The sequence below is a fragment of the Strigops habroptila genome, chromosome 9 (assembly GCF_004027225.2).
Source record: "Strigops habroptila isolate Jane chromosome 9, bStrHab1.2.pri, whole genome shotgun sequence".
Classification (NCBI taxonomy): domain Eukaryota; kingdom Metazoa; phylum Chordata; class Aves; order Psittaciformes; family Psittacidae; genus Strigops; species Strigops habroptila.
Genome location: NC_044285.2, coordinates 42,591,330 through 42,613,626, shown reverse-complemented (window position 1 = coordinate 42,613,626; position 22,297 = coordinate 42,591,330). Strand labels below are relative to the sequence as shown.

Below are 22,297 nucleotides of genomic sequence, written 5' to 3'. Positions count from 1 at the left end.
CTTTATAGCTTTGCAGCAATTTGGTGTGAAAATATAAAGTTGAATATAATGCTGACCCTGAGCTAACAATAATGCTTCAATATAAAAATAGAAAATCATCCTTACAACACGAGGGTGGAAAAGAGCAAACCCTCCCTCTCTGGATTGTTCTCCCGGCATCCAGCCAGACCTAAAGACTACCTAAAGCAGGAGGAGACATGCAGAATGATTTTGAGTCTTTCCAAAGACTTTTCTTTTTTTACCTAAACTCTTTTAAAAACTATTTCAGCTCTTTTCTTAAAAATAGACATTTCATTAATGAGTTGCTGCCATCCACCACAACACTGTTCCAACTGCAAAAGCACAGGTAGGGAGAGGAGGGTGTCTCGGGTGATGCCAAAAAGCTACAGTCACTGGGAATTGGCTCCCAGGAAACCAAATACATGGAAAAGGAGGAGTTTCAGCCCTGCCAGCTCCTGCCTGCTCCAACTTGGATCTGCCTGCACCAGTGCCACAGGGCACTGCTTGCCTGCTCCTTCCCTCTTGTCCCCCCAAGGGAGAGGAAACACAACTCTTGCACAAACCAATCCGAACCCCCCCCCCCACCTTCCCTCCCACAAAGCATCCCTTAAAACCAAACCAACGCTAAGAGCTGAATCCAGCATTCATCTAACACATTTGCAGACGAGACACATGTTGGCATTTGGATCTGCGAGACGACAAGTTGCTTCCAACTGAACAAGTTTAATGCCTTATTCCCACGGGGGATGCACGTCGGGAACTGACCTACAGGAGTTACAGCTAATTGCAAGGATCCCGGGGGACAAACGACAACTCTTCTTAGCGTCTGCAGAACTGGAATTCTCCGTAGTCTCTTCCAATTTAACCAAACCTCTTGTAAAGAAAGTACAACCTGCTCCTGGCATTAATGCCCTGTGCAAGCAGGGCACTTGGCACGCTGACCAGCTCTGCCTTCACCTCTTGTTTTACCGCATAATAAAGACAAATTACTTCCACCTCTTTCCAGATAAGGCAACTAACATAATGTGGATAAATGGGAAGTTAACTACATGAAACACGTTTTCTGCTTGTTGGGCAATTATTTTTCTTTCCCCCCATAAGATAACATGATAAATAAAACCTGCTTCTGTACAGATATTTCTCATTTCAGAAACACAGACTTGTTACAGGCCAAGGAGACCCTGGGGTTCTTTCATTTTCATAGGAAATATGGTAAAATAAAATAAAATTTAAAAAAAAAACCAAAAAACCAAAAAACAAAAAAACCAACAAAAAAGAAAAGTGATAAAGACACAAATGCAGAGCTAACTACAGGCTTGTATATACAGTTCTGTCATCCACCTCTAACATGGATTCTTGGTGAACGGGACAGACTGGTAGCCCCCGTTCCTGTTATTCCCAGAATAGCAAGGGAAAAAAAAAATAACCAGTATCTTAAAACCAGTGGCAACATAGTAAAAACTGTACACTGTTGTCCATTAACTTAAAAAGCAAAGTCTCTAGATGGTATAAAAGTGAAAGCAGGTGCCTTCTAACTTTGATAATAAAAGTCTTTCCCCCCCACCCCTACGCTGCACAATTATCTCCATTGTCTTTGCATGGCCAAGAACAAAATGCTAAGGAGGAAGGCCGCTTGTGATAGACTGCCCCGGGCAGCGGCAGAAGTGTTCACGGTTTTATCGCTCTTGTTGGAGTTCCCAGTGACTTCGGTGGCGTTGAACTCAAACTCTGAGGAGCACTGCTGGAGCTCGCAGCCGCTGCCGCTCTCCTCCCCGCTGCTCTCCTCACCTGCAGACACAAACACGTGTGTTACCCTCCTCTGAGATGCAGCGCGAGGCTTCAGGATAAGGTTGGGGAAGGGGGAGCAAGTTGGACTTGATGATCTCAAAGGTCCTTTCCAACCCAGCTGATTTTATGATTCTATGGATGTTTCGACATGTATGAGATGTAAACATGGTTAATGTGACTTCTGTGTGTGATTTCATCATGCCCAGCCGTGCTGGTGGGTGAAAAGCTGGACATGACCCATCAGTGTACACTTGAGCCCAGAACCTCCCTGTATGCTGGGCCGCACCCCAAGAGCGTGAGCAGCAGGTCAAGGGAGGGGATTCTCCCCCTCTGCTGCGCTCTGGGGAGACCCCCCCTGCAGTCCTGATCCAGCTCTGGGGCAACAGCACCAGAGGGACGTGGAGCTGCTGGAGCGAGGCCAGAGGAGGCCACGGAGCTGCTGCGAGGGCTGGAGCAGCTCTGCTCTGGAGCCAGGCTGAGAGAGCTGGGCTGGGGCAGCCTGGAGAAGAGAAGGCTCCTGAAGGGGAGACCTTAGAGCAGCTCCAGCGCCTAAAGGGGCTCCAGGAAACCTGGAGAGGGGCTTTGGACAAGGGCCTGTAGGGACAGGACAAGGGGAATGGCTTTAACCTGCCAGAGGGGAGACTGAGATGAGCTCTTAGGCAGAAGTTCTTCCCTGTGAGGGTGCTGAGGCGCTGGCACAGACTTTTCCCAGAGAAGCTGTGGCTGCCCCATCCCTGGCAGTGTTCAAGGCCAGGTTGGACAGGGCTTGGAGCAACCTGGTCTAGTTGAAGATGTCCCTGTTTACTGCGGGGGAGTGGACTAGCTGACCTTTAAAAGGTCCCTTCCAACCCAAACTATTCTGCAATTTTATGGGAAGAACCCTCCTCATACAGCCTGAGATGCTTGTTCCTACCCTCTTTACTAACACACTTCCTCACAGCTGAAGCTTAACCAGCTACCCCGTGTCAGCCTGAAATCCAAATAAAAAGGGAAAAAAAGAAAAAGCAAAAGGCAAACAGCAGCAAACATACTTATGTCAATGAAGTCGACATCATTCCCACTATAGGCATTCTTCAGCTTGTTGGTCATCACTCGCAGAGCCATGATTTGCCGGCGAATCACCATGTCTGGCTTGGTAATATCGACTTCCACCTCAGGGTTATTCACTTGACTTGCTAAGCCATTCCCAGTCACTGCAAAGTCATACCTGGAAAGAAACCATTCCTGCTGGTACCAGAGCTGCAGCTCAGCTGGGTCCTGCACTGCAGGGCAACAGTGTGGGAACTCAGTGATGCCACCCCTGTTTCCAGCCTGGGTGAAATTCTGAGCCCAATGTGATCTTCCCACATGCTAAAAATCCTCACAGAGCCCTTCTCTGGCTTCTTACCCCACCTTCCCTCCCTGCAACCTGAGCAGCATGTGGAATTAAACACTGTTTTCATGTAGCCTATGCCACAAAATGTAGGGGAAAGGCAATTTTCTCCCCAACTTGAAAAGAGAAGGAGATGTGGGGTTTGTAATAATAACAGCTTACAACAGCATAAATCAGCTTGCTGCAGGCCACAGAGCAAAACAAGCTGCTGAGGTGCCCTGATGCCCAGATAGGTGACACTTTTGGGCTATAGTTATCCCAGAGAAACCTATAGTAACTCTTGGGGGCAAGAATGTCATTCCGGCTTTGCATAATGGACCTTAACCATCAAGCTGGGGTATTAAATGCGTACTTCTCACCACACAGACACGAGATGCAATTTCCCTAATAACCCCAGCAGGAGAAACATCTGTGATGTTGAAGATGAGATAACATAACTATGGCAGAGAAGAGCTGAGCTGCTGGTTTTAGGAGGTGTGTGTGCTCAGGTCTGAACACACATAAGGCCTCTTAGCTTAAAAGAGAGACTGAGCAACAAAACCCAACAGAATAAGTCTCCTGAAATGGGTATTTCATCTTATGAGAGGGATATGACACTTCTTCCACTTCCTTCAATTACCTGACTTGCAAGAAAAATCACCGTTTAAGAGAAGAAAATATTTCTTTTCTTAGTTATGATGCCAATAGCAGTATCATGAGAAAAGCCTTTAGAACAATCTACAGATCCTGGAGACCAGGCAGTGAGATACAAGCATATGTTCTAAAGGCTCAAACCCTGTCCTTTATATGGAAAGGTTGTTTATTATTAGTGATGGTGGTGGTTTTGTTATTATCTGTGATCAATATTATGTTTCAAAGAAGTCAGAGAGCCAAAAGAGAGACCAAAGCATGGAAGACAACTGAACTTTTAGCTTATTGGAGCCGCAGAGAAAACAGTAACAGCAAAGCAGAACATCTTGCACAACCCACATAGTATGTCCAGCCTCCCCTCTGTGTCCTTGCCCAGTGCTGCCAAGCCTCCATCTCCCCTCCTTACTGGGGCCAGCTTTGCATGCACACTGGGGAGATCTGCTGTGAAAAGCCCTGTACAAGCTGCTGAACAAGTCCTCAGGAGGGCAGAGCCATTCATTTCTTCTTGCAGGCACCGAAACCATTATCCTGGCCAAGCAAGGCAGCTTCAGGCACCCGCAAAACAGTGCGAAGTGGATGTGGGATGGCTCAATCCTGTGCCCCAAAACTAGCAAGAGTAAAACCTGCTATTACTTAGAAAAACTGCTGGAAAAGCCTGGATGACTTTTTTTTTTTTTTTTAATGGAACATCTTGGATATTGCTTATTTCCTCAGTAAGCAAACAGAAAAAAACCCCACTTCTATTTCCAAACTAAAAGTTAAACAGTTACATAAACCATATGACAGAAGACCTTTGGCTTGTTCATGTGTTGGCAATTTCTTCCTTACAAGAAAAAAAAAATAGGTTTGTAACTATTTTTCCATAAAAAGTGTGCATGGAAACCACTGCCCCCCTTATGCCACTGAACTCTGCAGCAGAGGAGAGGACATTTGACCAGCCTCCATCTCCCTTTGCTCAACTGGGCAACAACACGAGCATCCCCACTCTGCAGCAGTGATACAGGACTTTGTACAAATCACCTCCCCAAACCCATGAGCAACCACTAACAGGTTTAAGTCCAAGAGGAGATGCCATATCTGCGTATCTATACTCAGTTCCCTCCTTTAAAACAAACCACCACACAGAGCTTGGACAACCCTTTAGCTTTGTGCTCAAGCCCTCCCATCCACGAGAAAAAGAAGGGATAATGGTAGTGGCCTGTCTCAGGGGAGCTGGGATCACTCCTGTAGGAGAAGAGAGCTTGGGGAAAGGCTGGGGTGAGAGGGAGAGAGTTAAGCAGGAGCAGCAGCATCGCCAAACCTGCTCTTGGCGCTCCCGTTCCAGCACTCGTTCTCATTGACAGTGCCTACAGACATCTTTTCATCATTGCAAATGTTGCCAGGGAGAGATGACCAAAATTTTTTGGCTTGCTTCAGCTTCTCTTTCACATCAGTAACCTATTAAATAAAAAAAAAAAAAAAAAAAGAAAACAGGACATAATCCAGAATACCAAATGCTCATTAAAAGTGAAGCTGGAAAGGTATTTTTTATCACAACAGACATGTATAGGCCAGATCTTCAGGCTGCGTGTTTTGATGGTTGATTTACTTCTTTATACAAAATTAAACACCGCTCCTCACACATTACTCATAAGCCAAGCCTTTAAAACAGGCACTTTTCTGACATAGAAGCGTTGAGGTAATTCACGTCTAGAGCCATGGGCAGATTACACCCCTCCGAGAGTTTGACACAGCCAAGGAATATTAAGAAACCCTATAAATTACAAGTGGAAAATTACACACTGCGGTACAGGGGTGCAAAGCAGGACCAGGCACTCACCAGCCGGTCCAAGCTCGTGCCGGCAGCTGTAGTTGGCCTCTCCTCTGGGTTGTAGGGCCTGAAGCGAGCACTGAAACCACTTTCGGAGACGGAGCGCGCGGCCCGGCCCTGGGCAAGAGTTTTTGGCTGGCCGCATCCCTGGAAAACCTACATGAGAGAAGGAAAAGGTTTTATGAGATGGGAGGTCACAAGAGCCTCCCTTATGCAGGCTCCAACCCAGCTCCTGCCCAAAGTCATACATCAGCTTTATACATACTTGAAAGGGCATTAAAGAAAAAACCCATTGAGGAGAGCAGGGAAATAAAATGCATTGGATAAATAAACCAAAGTGCCCGTTTACCTTCTGCGACACCTGCATGCTGTTCTCCTGCATATTCATGATTGCATCTGAAATCTTCACATCAATGGGGTCCATGACTGACTCGATGTTGAAGGGACCCTCTAGCCTCTCTGCTACCAGCAGCATCGAATCTAACACAGAGAGAGAAATGAGGGATTTTAATGGAGGAGCTTCAAGACTAACAGGTAACAAGGACAACAGATGGAGCACACAGATATTAACCACCACAATGTTGCTTCTGACCAGCACACATCTCCAGGAAACATTTTGCTCCATTCCCAGAGCCGTCACCAGGCACTTCCAGGCTGCCAGCACTGAGCTACAAGCTCATATAGATCAAAAGCCACGTTAAAGGAGAGAGAACCATTGCAGCCTGCCAACAGGCAGCCTGTAATCAGCTCCTCCCATTAGAAAAAGCATTACTAACACCCTCCTCTCCATCCTCGGTTATTAAAGGATGTCTTGTGTCATTTGTTTTTCAAGACTGCTTTCAAAGCCACTGGCTTCCTCATGCTGCTCCTGAATGCAAGACACCAATGGGAAAGGGCCCAAGATGATCATCGTTACCAGCTCTCCCTCATGGAAAGCTACAGGCTTTGCCACGCCTGGGGAAGCCAAGGGATTGCATGGACAGTTTGCACGAGGGAGACTGCATGAGACCAGGGTAAATGCTGGTTTTAAACATATATATATATATACACACACACACACACACACGTATCTATATATATACACCTCACTGTGCACTAATGATGTCTTTGGCACATCTCTAGGCAAGGGGAGATGGAAAAGTCCCCCAGCCAACACTAGGTCATTCCTCCCGTGCCGACATGCACGTCCTCATCAAATACATCATTAAACACAGCAGCTACTGAACATCCACTGCTTCCTCTGGGAAATTATTATTGGCATTAAGGCTTTCGCTCTGCATCGCATTTAAGCCCTCTCTCTGGTTCTCCTCTAGAAGGTGCCTCCAGGTACATGCCTGCTGCTATGCACTCCCCTCTTCTTGCCCATTGCAACCTTTATTTCACATCAGTTTTCACCATGGTCCCTCCACCCCAAAGCACCATGTTTGCTCGTCTCCTTCATCATCACTTCATGATGCTCTGCACAAATCCACCATTTCCCAGTTGCATTTAATTCTTCAGTTTTTCCTAGCCTGTGTCATGTAGGAGGCCAGGGCACAGCAGCCACTCCGGCCCTGAAGAAACCCCTTCCTGAGGAGCTCCTCCCCACTCATGATCCCTTCCATTGAGGAGAAATGGGCATTTCCCATTTCTATTAATTTCTCTTGAAAAGTGTTTCTCATGACGCTCATCCTCCTCCTAAGTGCAGAAGGTACTTTCAACAAGCAGAAAACTGCTGTGGGCTTTGGCTACCTTTTAAAGCCCTATAAAGATATTCCATATACTGAACAATTTAGTAATAGCTCTGCCTTAGTGCCCAAGTCATGTTAAACTACACTAAAAAATAAGCCATATACTAACAACAAATAGACGATTAAGCTACTTTTGCATTTAAAATAGTAATGGTAATAATGATAATGATGATAATAATACCAAACCCCATAATAATAATACCAAAATCCATGAACTGCAGATACCTTCCTAGCCTGTAAATCCACTTTTTAAAGACAACTCAACTCAATATTGTGAAGATTTGCTGGGTGTTGGTTAAAGGTCTATCAGTTGATCAACCCCATCCTAAACCCCAAGGTGCTTAGGAGGAGCTGGAGCCCCCAGGAAACCTCCTTATGCCACAGGCACACACCACCAGCATCAATGACAGATCTGCTGCAGGGCATGGCTGGAATTTAGTCATCAGGGACTACAAACAGGTCTGAATTAAATGCATTAAAAAAAAGAAGGGGGGGGGGGGGAAAGGAAGGTAATAACAAATGAAACAAAGAGTCTTAGACTGTATTGTGGTGGGCTCCAATAAAGTGATGCTTCAAATCTCTGAGTAATGACTGCTAGCATGAATATACCATTGTGCCGGAGGGGAGAAAAATGCTTTTGATGTGCTACCAAATGGAGACGTTTTGTAAACAAGTGGAGCACAACTTAAATGTGTTCATCACTGTCAATGCTTTTGGGGTTTTTCACGCACATAAAGAACATCCCGGCCCGGTTCGCAGGAAGCTGCTCATTTCAAATAAAAATATTATGAAGAGACAGACAATAAAACACACCAAATGCAGAGTTTCAAGCAAAACAGAAAAACCCGACCCAAAAATCATTCCATTTTGTAACTACTTCATTCTCAGAGTGGCCAGGAAAGGCCGCAGATCAATAAAGTGTTTGTGAAAGCCTGAAAGGAAACATAAACCCCAATTCTTCTGGCTGTTTGGCATCTTTGTAAACTTTGAGCCGGGCAGGCCATCCACAAGACCATGGGAATGTAGAGCGAATTGGGCCCTTTGTTAGCAGGGGTGCCATGGCGTTCCATGTATCACAGCCCAGGAATGCAGCCTCCGCTTTGACTGCCCATAGAGAAAATGCATTCGGCCTCCAGCAGAGCTGCCAAAGCTGCCGAGGAAAGATAAGGAGAGTAATAATTGGAGTGGGGATTGATACTGGCAAAGAGGGCTAAAGGAAATAAACTTCCATTAAAAAGAAAGGAGGGGAAAATAAAAAGGGAAAGCGGGGGGCTCTACCTCATCCACAGCTTTGATTTTGGAGGCATCCTGCAAGCTCCTACCTCCCACCAGGAGCTGGCTGGTGTCCCCACCACAGTCGTGGTGAGCAGTGATTCCCCCCAGCAGCCACCTCTGACATTCATAAGGTTGGCTGGGGCTCAGGATAACGCTGGCACCACAGCACACAAGAGGGGAGGCATGCTGCACCAACACCAGAAATGAAGCTTCTGTGCAACTCACCTCCCAGTGATTTTCCCATTACTCAAGAAAGGAGTTGATTATAAAGATCAATGATTTTTGCCCCAGCTCTGGTGCAAAATAATTGCTATTTATAAGCCAGTGAGGTGCTTCACAAAAAGGAAGGTCTGGCAGAGTGAAAAATGTACCCAGGCCATTTATTACAAACACACAGCATGACAAAGAGTGTCTCCTCCCTGTAATGGGGAGATGGAAGTGGATTTGGGGAGGGACACCCCCCCCCAACCCACACCACATAGCACCATCCCTTAAAGACCCTTTTCCTCCTGCATACATTTGTCCTTGCTACTGGCATTGAGACAATCCTTGGCAACAAAGCACCTCGCTCTCATGAAGGCAAGCAATTCTTTCGCATTGTGCCCCCAATAATCAGAAACCCACATCTTCAGCCTCACTGTCTGACTTGAAGAACAAAAGGCAGTTTTCAGTCTTAACCCCAAGATCTGATTTAAAAGGGGAGGGAAGGAGGGGGAAGACCTTGACCATTCATTAACAACAATCTTTTCTTAAAAGGGAAAAAAATGCTTTGCACACAAAGTCGTACTCCAGATATGTATACATAGAGCCTGAATTTGACATCTCTGAGCAGAATAAACCTTGGAGGGGAGGGGGGGGAAATACACTTAAGAATAAAAATGATGAAAAGGCACTGGAGATTAACACTGTTCATTCAGGAAAGCTCCAACCCCTGCAACAGCTTGTTTGAAACAAAGTATACCCCTGTCTAATTGGGGTACAATTGTGTCAGGAATAGAGGGAGAAATAATTCAGATCGTTAAATGGGAGAAAAGAGTACAATTCCCTCATTATTTCCTACGCCACAACTTTAAATGGTACTTTCCAGAAGTAAGGAAGTAAAAAGTCTTCTTGTCTCAAAAAACCCTACAAACCTTACATCCGAGTTTGGAAAAGCTTTACATAAGTGACTCACATACAGATCCACTAACACACACGTGAGCATTTCATACCCACGTGCACCCATTCATATGTACTTGCAGCATTTGTTCCAAGTTCTCCCATTTAACTATCTTTAAATTACGCTGCTATATTAAAAATCTAGTTTTGACACATAATAAATCATTGCCATCATTTAGCACTTAAACCCGCGATGCAAAATAGCACTGAGCCCGTGCAGATGGAGTGGTTTTTGTTGGTGTTTTTCTTGTGGGGTGGTTTTGGGGGGGGGGGAAATTGGGGATTTTGTTTTATTTATTAATTCATTTAAACCTTCCAGCCCCTACACACGGGATATGTGTGACATATGCCCTGCCCCAAACACCTGATCTATTTGATTTTATTTGCTCAAGTGGCAAATTGAGATAGAAATGTGGAATGCAACCAGACCTGGTCAGTTATTAAACTGTCTAAAGAAACCACAGCTTAAGTTTTTGGTGCACTGCAAGAATCAACCCAGAGTGCAAGAACCAAGCAGATACTGCCAAGAAATGTAACGAAGCTTAATACCATACTTAAGTAATGAATGGGCAAGAATTCCCATGGGGAATTCCTCCCTTAGGGAGGAAGCCCTGCTAGAAGAAAGCTTTGCTTCCAACCTGGAATTGTGTTTATTTATATTGTCTTGTTTAATAATCTTAATTATTGTATGCAGTCCCTGATCAGCCTCGTGTGACAGGGCTCGCTGGCTTCCCCCGAGGTTCATTTTTAGCTGCATACCACCTACAGCAATTAGCTGCTTGTGCTTTTGTCTGGTTTCTGGCATTATGCCCTTCCCTTTCATGGGATTCCTCTTTTCTACTTGGACTAGATGTTTGCAAGTCTCCTGGCTTTGAGCTATTTCAGCAACAATTGTAGCTGAAATACTTAATATTCTCATGAGAAAGACGGCTGGGAGGAATTGAGGGGGGTGTCAGCCTCCCAGAGAATGACTTGGAAACCCAATTTAGTGTCACATTTAACTCCCTATATGGAATACACAGGAAAAAAAACGCCTTCTGAAAATAATACCCTGCACACATCCAGTTGGTGCAGGCAAAGTGAAAAGCTAGCGTGCAAAACATGGGAAAACAAGTTCTAAGATTTAAATCTAGCCTGAAATGCCAATTATCAGCAATTTCCCTTCTTTTTAATCTCATAGTTTAATGAAAGGGAAATCTTTTCTTTCTAACAGTCTCCTTTCTCCGTGAGTGGGACAGGAAGAGTACCACAGCCTTGTCAGTAGCAGGAGATACTTCACATGTGCACTTGAACACATATTAACTGGAGTGAAGTGACTACTCCCAAAGGATGCCTGTTCACAGATAAATCAAGCCTCCTGGAAAAGGAGCCCAAATGAAAACATTTAACCTTATCTATTGCCTGTGCCCTCAAGACATGATGCATCGTCGCTTCTTGACCCAAGGTAGAATTTAACATTTCAGTCTAGATTTTGTGTATCTAATAATACCATTTCTAAGCACAGAAGTAACAAAGAGGAGGAAGATGATGGCAAAAGCACTCACACAGCATCACGTAAACCAATGTTTCTAAAGGATGGTGGCCAAGCACCAATGAGCTGTTTAAAAACCAGATTCAGGCACGCATCCCATTCAACGTTTTAATGTAAAATACAGGCCTACAGCTTTTCCCAAAGCTCCCCACGGCTGGCAGGGAGACTCCAGGCTGCTGAGCAAGAAAACTGGCTTCAGGAAGGACAGCTGATGGTGACAGGAAAGTATAAGGAGCAGTATGGAAAAAACAGCTTGCACACATGCTTGGCCAAGCAAGAAGAGACACTCCAAGCCTACAAGCACGTGGCAGCCTCATCCTTCTAAAGCTTACTGCAACAGAGATCACTGGTACAACGGAAGTCTCATTTATTTAGGACTGATTCTATGTATTTTCCATTCAGATATTAGAAAGAAATTCTTTATTGTGAGGGTGGTGAGGCACTGGCACAGGGTGCCCAGAGAAGCTGTGGCTGCCCCGTCCCTGGCAGTGTTCAAGGCCAGGTTGGACACAGGGGCTTGGAGCAACCTGCTCTAGTGAAAGGTGTCCCTGCCCGTGGCAGGAAGGTGGAAATGGATGAGCTTTGAGGTCCCTTCAACCCAAACTAGTCTGTGATTCTAGAAAGTTATCATGAACAGCAAAAGGTGCGGAAGCAAAACATACAGAGATGTGGAAGGAAAAGACACCCATCACAGACACCTAAAAAACTTGCTATAGCTCAGCACAGCCACCCACTAAAGCCATTCAGATGAGGGACATGGTATCAGTACAAACTCACATGAATTTTTAACCCATATTGCCTTACCCATAAAGATATTCCATTCGGTGTCCAAGTCACCTTGGTTGGCCAAGCAGCCTCTCATGACGTTAAAGCAGTAGTTGTAGCAGGGTTTCACCGACACCAGACCTCGGCAGTATGGGCAGTACATCATTTTCAGCAACGCTCGTGTCCCCTGCGGCGTGGGGTTCACCTGTACAAGACAGAAAGAGGAAAGGAGAATAGAATTAGTCCTCGGTCACTACAGCAAAAAAACCCCATGCAAAAAAACCCCAAAAACTTCCATCCCAGGGTGGGTTGGAAGATAGCTGTGCAGAGGAGATGCGATGGGGTCAGCCACCACTCTCCAGCCAGAGCTCCACATTTACGTGGTCTGGAGATCTGGGGAGTAGACAATGGGTTTGGCTTACGTCCTTGAGTGTACCTGCCACTTATGGGGCACAGACAGTCCCCACCTCTGCAAAGCATTATCTGCACTGCAATGCACCTTGTGTATTGTGGGACCCATACAAGGACCGGCACCCCAAGGGGACATGCAGTGCTTGAGCTCATGGAAGCAGTAAAACGTGACCAACCCAAAAGGCGTGATGTGAGGCTGCATGATCCAAGCCCCACTGCAAACACACACTGAAGACAAGGATGCTGGGCTTTCTTGGGGACACAAGCAGCCGAGACGGGGTGCTTACCACTATCCCTGCACCAAACCCACCCAGTGTGCCTTCCTTCTCCTTGGTGCTGCGGCTCGGCTCTGCTCGGACAATCGCCCAGCAGGGCTCTCCAGCAGAGAGACCAGCTCCTTTATCTTACATTCAGCTCCCACAACACAGCATTTACGTGACACATACCCAGGTTCATTTATACTCAGCACTCATCATGCTAAGCAACACCATTCCCCACACCCAAAGGAGGTGGCAGCTACAGCCCTGCAGCTGAGGACAAGCCGAGAGGACCCTCGAAGCCCATGTGCAACCGCTGGGCATGCAAGTGGAGCTATCTGCAGCAGGAACATCACCCCCTGAGCCCTCCACAGGGCTATTTTCCAAAGTGACTCATGGTCATTCATGTTTGATTCACTCTCTGGCCCAGCTTCAAAACATTCATTGAAACCATTTCCACCCAGCCGGTCTGAAGAGCATTAGCTCCAGCACCACACACCAGTGCCGGCCACATGGTGGGTCCATCTGAAGGACTGAACAGAGAAGTTCCCCAAAGAGCAAGTTTAAGTGTTAATTAGTCACACATGAAAATGGAAAATTAAAATGCAATCACAGATACACTGACAAAATAGAAGAGGTCTCTGGTGTTTAAAGCGATGTGCTCAAGACTTCTTGCAAGGCATTTATGGAGAGCGCTCTAAATAGGTTATGATCTAAGACTGTGCTGAAGGAGGAGACACACACAGCCCTGAGGAAGAGAGAAGTCATTCAGTACAAACATGTGGAGATGTGGATGGTCTCCACATCTCATCTGCTGAAAGTATGGAAATCAACTTCGCGGCAGAGAGGACAACAGGACTGAATGAAGATGAACGTACACAAGGAAGAAAGATCTGGTACCACACGTACATGAAGACCTTACTATTGCAAAGCCCGTCTTGGCATGAGGGCTAAGGAGAAACTGAACACAATCTTCTGGTGCAAAAACTAGTTGGCAGCACGTGAAATTAGGAAGCAATTGTTTTTAACAAAAACAAACCAGAAATCAAAAACCCCACTACAAAATCAGCCGGGGTTTGCTAATGATATGAGCAGATTTTTAAACCCTTTTTTCTTATGAAAAGAGATAACAGATAAAAATCTGTTATGTCTTAGAAACTGTGTTTCTAACAAGTCCAGAAAGACCACAGTTTCTCTTCAGTAGGAAACTGGCTAGAAAGACAGAAAGACAATTTTCTGCAGTTGATGGAGCTCATTGCTGGCAATGTTCATTCAGACATCACTTTACCTCTCTTCTGCCACCTTTACCCCTCTTTTGTCCACAAAGAGCCTGTTTGGCTGAGCAAAAGGAGACTCAATGTGGAAAGCTGTTTGTGGTGGCGGTAGAATCTGATTCAGATGCTTCAGAGCATATATATATATATATATATATATATATGTATCTGTGTGCATGTGTATATATATATATACACACGTATGTATATTTGGAAGGCGCAGTAGGAGCAGGAGCCCCAGAAGAAAGCTCCCTATTGAGGCAGGGTAGCTTTAAAGCAGAGCTTAGTTCAAACACTGAGAAGAGCTCAAGCAACAGAAATCAGCTAAATCAGATGATTTATAGTTGGAAAACTGAAAACAGACAAATGTAAAGATATCATCTGCCATCCAGATGGTGCAGTCCTTGCATAACAATAAAGTTGCAGCGAGAAGAGGGAACTAAATAACATATTCCACCCAGAGACAGAGCTCTGAAGGATGCCCTAGTTTAGTAGTTCAGTCATTTCTCTGATAAAATTCCCTTCCTCTGTCACTTGGTGGAAGGAGCCAGGACCTCCATGCCTAGTCCTTACGGCTATGAGCAGATCCCAGCTATTCTAGCACTGCTGTTCCTCAAAGTGCTCCACATCCTCTTTGGGAAGAAAGTTAGAAAAATGCTGATAGCACCAGCAGGTACTAGAGCAGTATGAAATGGGACAAGGAACAAGAGACTTCCCCAACCCTATCATGGAAAGCTGCAGCTCTATGAAAGGGATTGCTGCAAAAACCCACCTGCGCAGCAGTGACCCGGGAGGACCCTTCCCAGCTTAGGTTCCAAGCTCGCCCCTCCAGTGCTGAGTGGCTGCAACCCTGCAGCATCCCCCCCGCTTTGATATTTCATAGGGGTTGATCTCTATGAATCCCAACAGATGCAGTGGAAACTGAAGCCGCTTTCCCACATTCCACAGCAGATGACATGGGATGGTCACTTGGATTAGATCCTTTGAACAAAGACCCAAGATGATTTTAAAAAGCAAGCAGGGTTTGGCTTCCTTCCCCACACAGGTTTGTGCCTCTGTTGCCCTACACAGAGCTGACCAGATGGCGATGGCAGAAGACAAACCCCAGCCAACAGTGACTGAACCGAGCGCTAACTACTAATGGATGTATCCCACAGGGAAGCTGTTAGTTTGCAATAGTTGCAGGTGAAGAGGAAGACAAAAGGCAAATCCATCAGTCCAGCTCTGGCGTTTGATGGTGTCAGGAAGCAACAAGAAGGTGCAAGGCAAGATCACCTCCAAGAGAGTTTTGGGGAAGATTATGAGCAATTACACCTCATTACAACAGTGATAAATGCTTCACTGCTGCGTACCGCCGCAATGAGAACCCTAGCCCTGGCAAGGGTCCCGGACCCGGTCCGGATGAGCTCTGGATCTGTCAGTGGGACGTGCCATATGTTGCACTGGCAATTCTTCACAAGCTTTTCATGTTCTCTCTGCCACACCAGGTGCAAGCTCTTAACACACCATTGTATGTAACAGTAAACCCAGATACGCTTTGTTCTGGGGTTGTGTTTATCTTGGAAAGCAACTCGAGTTCATTCAAACTCTACTCTAGAATGACCCTCAAAACCAAATAATCTCCTTTCTAATAAAGCAGAGTCCCAAAGAAAGCTTTATTTGCTGAAGAGGATTTACTCTGGTAGATCTGAGCCCAGGTAGTACTACACCGCAGTGCAGAGACCCTGTAAAACCTTCTAATAGGAGTAAATGCACTCCAACCTCTTCCTTTTATCTTGAGAAATTTATCTCCTTTGTCTGACGTTCCACGCCACTGCAGCAATCCATCACCCTGTGGTTTCATCATGTAAATTACAATTTGTCCAGATCTCTATGCTTTGTCAAACGTGAAGATTAAAAGCTGCTAACAGATGTATTCTGGCACCAATCTTCACATTCGTATCAAACCTGCTCCTTAAAAACACAGATTTCCACACAAACCACAAGAATTAAGTGAAAAGCAAACAATTCTGAGCTTGATTCAAATGTTTCACATCATATTTGTTGGGATACCCCCTGTCCTGGTTTTGTCTGGGATAGTTAATTCTCTTCCTAGTATCTGGTGCAATGCTGTGCTTTGGCTCTAGTCTGGGAATAATGCTGGTAACACACTGATGGTTTAGTTGTTGCTCAGCAGCACTTACCCTGATCAAGGACTGTTCAGTCCCTCGTGCTCTGCCGGGGGCGGGGGGGGGCACAAAAAGGCGATAGGGAGCAGAGACAGGACACCTGACCCACACTATCCAAAGGGATATTCCATACCACAGCACATCATGCCCAGTATAGAAACTGGGGGGAGTCATCCGGAAGGGACTGATCGCTGCTCAGGTCAGGCTGGGTATCGGTTAGCAGGTACTGAGCAGTTGTATTGGGCATCACTGCTGGTCAGTGTTTGTTTTCCCTTTCTCCTTTTAGTTTTATGTTCTCTCCCCTTGTTATTTCCCCTTATCATTATTAGTAGTATCATATTGTACTTTAGTTATTAAACTGTTCTTATCTCAACCCGCAGGATTACATTCCACTGGGTTTAAACCACAACACCCCCACAGCTTACACTGACTGGTGAAGGTACAAGCATGTTCTTTTAAAAATAAGATGCTCTTAGTAAAGCAATATCTGTTTTTTGTTGGTACCTTGTCACATCCATCCCATTCCAGAGTCTCACGCAAGGGAAATGCTTGCCTTACATCCTTAGCCTTTTCCAACTCGTTAGCAATTGCATCTGGATTCATACATCTGGTAGAAACTCCACCATTAAGATACACACCTATCAAGTGAAATGCCTTGTTAACAGCCTACCACAAAGCCACCAAAACTCAAAATAAACCTATCTTTGCAAGTTCAGAGAAGCAACTGGTTTCTTTTTCCCCCTTCCTAAGGCAACAAATAGCTGAGGAAGGATGACAGAGCTCCAACCATGGATGGTACTGCAGGGAGCTCCCACTAGCTGCCAGACAGCCAGAGCCACATTTTGTTCTCTCACTCTACCCTCGAGTTAACATTAAGAATGTTAATAACAACATTTAAAGTCCTGTCAGCTTTAATAACTATTTATAACACCACCGATAGCTCAGGCTTGCTTATTTTCCCAGCTTGCACAACAGCAGCGTTGCCATGCCAGCAGCACAGCCACCAAAAACCATAAAAATCCAGCAATTCAAAAATAAATTGTGGTGAAATTACTTTTGATTTGTACTGTTTCCTTTGCAAAAATAAATAAATAAATAAATATCAGCATGATACTGGACAAGAAAGACCAAAGGGATAACTTCTCAGAGACATGGATTTCCTGACTTCAGAAGCTATCTCCAAAGCTGACTGAAGGACTGTGGGATGCTCCAGGTGAGCCACCCATTTAGACAAGTGTCATCCATTTCTAGGACCAACACAACCTTCCTTGCATCACTTTTTCCTTCCCTTAGTGTTGTGCAAGAGCATCATCTTGGCACACGCTGGTCCAGACACTCAGCTCGCTGTGAAGCAGAAGATCACTTGGGAGGCTCTTGGTTTGCTTCCCCACCCCAAATATTCCAATGAAAGTGTTTTGGAATTAACTACGCCTTTAACCAATTTTCTGGCCCAGTGCTAACACATGAATAATTTCAAAAGCATCTGGTTCAACCACAGATTTGGGTCTCCGAAGCCTTGCACAAAGGAGAACATTTAGGAGGGGTATTCAGGAACCTTGCAGCTCTGTGCCTCAGTATTCACTGATGGTGACATCTGCTGCGGCTTTACCTTGTGCAAGGAGAAGTTCAAGAGTACACTTATGCTCCATTTCCTACTTACACCTTCTTTCCCCCCTAGATATGACACTGCTAGAGGAATAGGAGAGCTCCTAAGAATTACACCACGAGTCACTCAACCTGCTCAGTTGTAATATTAATGTGTCAAAAGGAGAGCAAATCTTGCTTGTCTTCCCCACCAGCACCCACAACCCACATGTGACAGAGGGGACCTCAGAGTGCCAAGTCAGCATCTCCTGCTCTGTGTCCCCAGGACCAACGTGTCTTTCACAAAAAGCTTGTTCTCTGCAGCACCTGCCTCTTCCTGACCCAGACACCCTGCAGATAACCAGAAGCATTGTTTGCTTTAATGAGCAAAGCAGCAAGAACATTTATCTTGGCAGCTACACCCAAAAACTTCCTCAGTTATCCCTTCACGTTGTTCTCAAAATTAGCAGCAGAACCACAGAGGGAGGGAGAGGCAAGGAAAGGAAAAACCACCCAAGAAAAAAAGAAAAAAACCAAATGAACAACCAAATGAACAACAAAAAACCCTTCCCAAAAAAATAGTGGACTGAAACACTCCTGCATGAGGCCATCAGCTCCACATCCACAGCCACATCCAGGCGCGCTCTCAGCCCCTTCAAGCATGCTTTGAAGGCTATGCCTAGCGCAGACCCTCAGATGGCTGGAGCTGAGGCAGATGCAGCCACATTCTTGGCAGGTCTTCTCAGGGTCATCTTTGATGTGGAGAAGTGCTTGGTATTGTTTTCTGCATTGATGTTTGCCCTTGGCACAGGGAAGGCGATGTCCTTGTGCAGAGCAGCCCCTCAGTCTGGCCCCATGGCTTGCAACTTGCTGCCTGGACAGCACTGCTTCTTTGGAGGTCCTTTGCAACACTAAAAGGGCTCCTTCTGGCTGTTTCTCAGTTGCCAATGAAGCAGCAGCGTCTGCCCCCCCGTCTCCTCTCTACACATTCAAGCAACACGTGTCTTGTCCACATTCAGCATCCATGCCAAAAAGGGCTCAGGAGATGCAGCTGAAGGTAAGGGAGCTCAGGCAGGTCAACGGTAGGTTGGTTTATACAGACTCAGAGCTTCAAGTTGTTCTCCATGGGTGGATGCTTCGTTAGAGATGAGGCAGCTCAGAGCAAAAGGAGTCAAAAAGCCGTGGCCTCTCGCTCCAGCTCTGGGAAGGCTGTGGGAAGGCAATCACCAGTGTCCCCTCTGCCATTCTCTTCCATAAACGGTTTGAAGAAAATTCCCTACTTGGCTGCTATCATCACACTTCATTAGGGAAGACATGCTGATACCAAGGAAGCTGAGCCTTCTCCAGCCCCCATGAACAAACATCTCTGCAGCTTCCTCTAGGCTGTTAGTCTCTTGAGGATGCCAAAGGAAGGAGAGTAGGTGTATTCGTCACATGAAGCTGTGCTCCCAGCAGTTCCTCAACCCATCAGACACAAAGGCAAGAGGAAGAAGTGGTAAAAGAACCCCAAAACAACAGTTCATCAGCATAAATTTCCGGGGGGGGCTGCAGAAAACTCTCACCACTGCTGCAAATGCAGGAGGTCCCATCTGCAGGTCCCCATCTGCAACACCACGGAGAGATGGCAGCACAAACCCAGGGATTCGATGTCTGGTACCTTCATGCTTCACGTGCCTCCACTGTTGACCTTATCACGCAGGGCAAGCGGGGTCCTCCCGACCCGACAGAATGCTGTCAGGAGCTCAGTCCTTGACTTCACCACCTTATTCTCCCCCCACAACAGGGATCTCCATCCCGTGCCTATAGTTGACCTGCACCCGACAAGCCCCTGCGCACTTTGCTCTCAAAGGTGTCACGACCCTCGACCAGGTTGTGGGTTTAATCGCATGTAAGTAATTACAGGACCATCTCTGCAGCTTGAGAACTGCCCAGTTGCTGGTTCTCATCCTTTCTTCGGTCACCCTGGGCTCTGGCTTGTATTTGCTCCTTTTTTTCCCCACCCTGGCTGGGGCAGGAAATGTCACTGCTGGCAGCAATTTAACCCGGCTGATTTTAGTGCTTGTCAAGGGCTAAGTAGCAAGCAAGCAATTAGGGGATGGGCAGATTTCCGTCTCCCCAAGGCAGGGGCAGCAAGGTCAGAGAAAGCACCAGGCATCAGCAGGCGATGGAGGGAAGGGCTGGAGGCCCCCAGCCCCTTGCAGCCCACCTCAAACGCAGGACACATCTCTGGCAGGCACAAACAGCACCCTGGGATTTCTTCTCGGATCTGCTGTTCAGGAACTGGAGGATTTTGTACCCTTTGGGTCCAAAGGAGGGAATTTGAAGGGTGAACACTTGAGCATCAAAAACTCTGTGGTTTTTAGACACAGTCTGAAAAAAAATCTGTGCTTTCTCTCAGAACCCAATAGCTTTCTCTCTGGTGTGTGTTTGGGCAGCAGCACATGGCTTCTGCGCCATCCAAGGCTGAATTCAAAGTTATTTTCTATCATTCTGGCTCAGGAATCAAGCACACTTGCAGCTTTTCAATATTCTCACTTCTTTTCCCCCTTAGCTCCCAAACTCACACCACCTTTCTAAATGCATCTCCCGAGCAAAGATGTAAAAACACGTAGGATCATTAAAAAGCCATCAAGGCTGTTCTACTGTAAAGTGCTCTTTGCTCTCCTGATAGCACCCCAGGAAAGTAAGAAGCAGCTGGGTCTTGCAGTAGTTTGTATTTCTCCTCCTGAGGATTTTCAATTAAGCATTTTTAACTTGCTTGCTACAAAACGCATTAAAAGTAAAACTCATTTGCATCACTTTGGACAATTTTTCATCAAGAAGAAGATTTATCCCTCAAGTTAATCCCTGGTATAAGCAGTCATTCCACTACAAGTCCCGAGTAAAAATAATAAGGAAGCAAAGTCAATAGAGTCATTATATAGAGCTCAGCAAAGCCAGGCTAATCTATATGTAATGTGGGAAGCCCCAAAACACAACCGCAAAGCAGCAGGCATAAAAACAGCAGCTTTTAAACTCGCATATAGAGTTTCCCATTGTATCCTGCAGAAACATGATGTTAGATTTCCACTGAATGAGATTAAAACCCTACAGAAAAGATTATTATTCCTTCTACTGCTGCAACTGAAGCTTATTCAGCAGCAGGGACTTTTGCTACTGCTTGGAAAAGTCAATCTGTTGCAGGATTTCCAGTGCAACTTGTGAAAGTGAAGTGGTAAGTGCAGGAACTGTGACTGTCCACGACACGTGAGCTATTTTTGCAGCTGAGTGGGTCTCTGGGTAGCTTTCCATACTCGAGTAATTTATTCTAGGGTTGAAAGCAACTCTATACTCAAGTATCTTCAAAGGGAAAGAGAAATCACGACACCACCTCAGCTCCACGACTCTGATTCGTAACAGATGCGGGGACCGAAGCCCTCGTGGTTCCATGTCAAGCCTGGAGACGTTTTGATGAATTCTGAGCAGATGGAGCATAAACATGATCCCTCACCCATGCACGTTCACTGCCTATCAAGTGATTGCACATACCCAAAAACCTCACAGGGGCTTAATGGACAGGCTTCCCACCCAAATACTTCATCCACACTCCGGCAGCGAAAACCCCAACCCCTGACCACAGCATCTGCCACAGAGCCAGAAACAAGAGCCACCAAAGCTGAAACTCCAACCAAAAGGTCTTGGCCAGTGACCTAGCATGGAGGCATCACACTTGGCCTCACCCAGCACTGACCCTCCCTCCCACATCTTCCCACCACAGGACGGTGCCCCTGAGGCTGAAGGATTTTGTGGTCTCATCAGAGGGACCCCCCATGTCACCCATGGAGCTCCACACCACCCATCCTCAACCAGTGGCATGTAAACATGTCTAACACAAGAGCCAGCACTATTAGATGGGGAGTCAGTGTGTCCAGGGACTTGCCCCTGCTAATGCACAACTTGCTCCTGGAGCCTGGATATGGCAGCTTTCTCCTTGCTAATATCCTCTGCCCTATCACACACATGTAGGTTTATCACAGGCTGGTTTTCCTCATGTTTCCTCAAGAAAAATTAACATGGATGCAGATTTTTTTTTTCCTTTCCAGAGAGACAGTATTTTAATACTATCTCTGCAAGTCAAAGCAATTGGAATGATTATCTCTCAGTGATGCTTCTTTTGCTGCCTCCAAAACTGCATTCTGCTTCTAACACCTGAATTGCTATTCTGGTTTGCCTTTTCTTTTTTCCCTTTCCTGGCACTGAGGGTGATTCAAACTGCTGCCTGCCCTTTCAGTCTCGTGTTTTACTACTCCATAACCAGGCAGAGAGGAAGTAAACCTCTCTCTGCCCAATTCAATGATTGTACCACATCTTCCGGAGCCCACAGGAAATTAGCTGGGTTTGTTAAAAGGAAATCACTAATATTTCTTATCTTGCACAATCACTTTAAGGCAATTATTGACTACACCTGCTCCTTAGACTAAAATTAAAGACAGATCTTATATCAAAAGAAAACGTCGCCCCATTTAAACCACTCCAAAGTGGTTTCTAAGAAGAGGGAGGTAAAC

At 45.9% G+C, this 22,297-nt stretch overlaps 1 protein-coding gene across 1 annotated transcript in view; it reads right to left on the bottom strand.

Annotated features, from left to right (window-relative positions):
• Positions 1-675: 675 nt before the first annotated feature.
• Positions 676-22,297, bottom strand: part of GPC4 (glypican 4) — a 66,198-nt gene continuing 44,576 nt past the window's right edge. Inside the window, exons 4-9 of the mRNA XM_030497944.1 lie at positions 12,099-12,264; positions 5,950-6,080; positions 5,610-5,756; positions 5,091-5,227; positions 2,820-2,995; positions 676-1,788 (exon numbers count right to left, since the gene is read on the bottom strand). Of these exons, the coding sequence (XP_030353804.1) occupies positions 1,580-1,788; positions 2,820-2,995; positions 5,091-5,227; positions 5,610-5,756; positions 5,950-6,080; positions 12,099-12,264 (966 nt within the window). The 3' untranslated portion in view covers positions 676-1,579. The remainder of the gene's footprint in view (positions 1,789-2,819; positions 2,996-5,090; positions 5,228-5,609; positions 5,757-5,949; positions 6,081-12,098; positions 12,265-22,297) is intronic.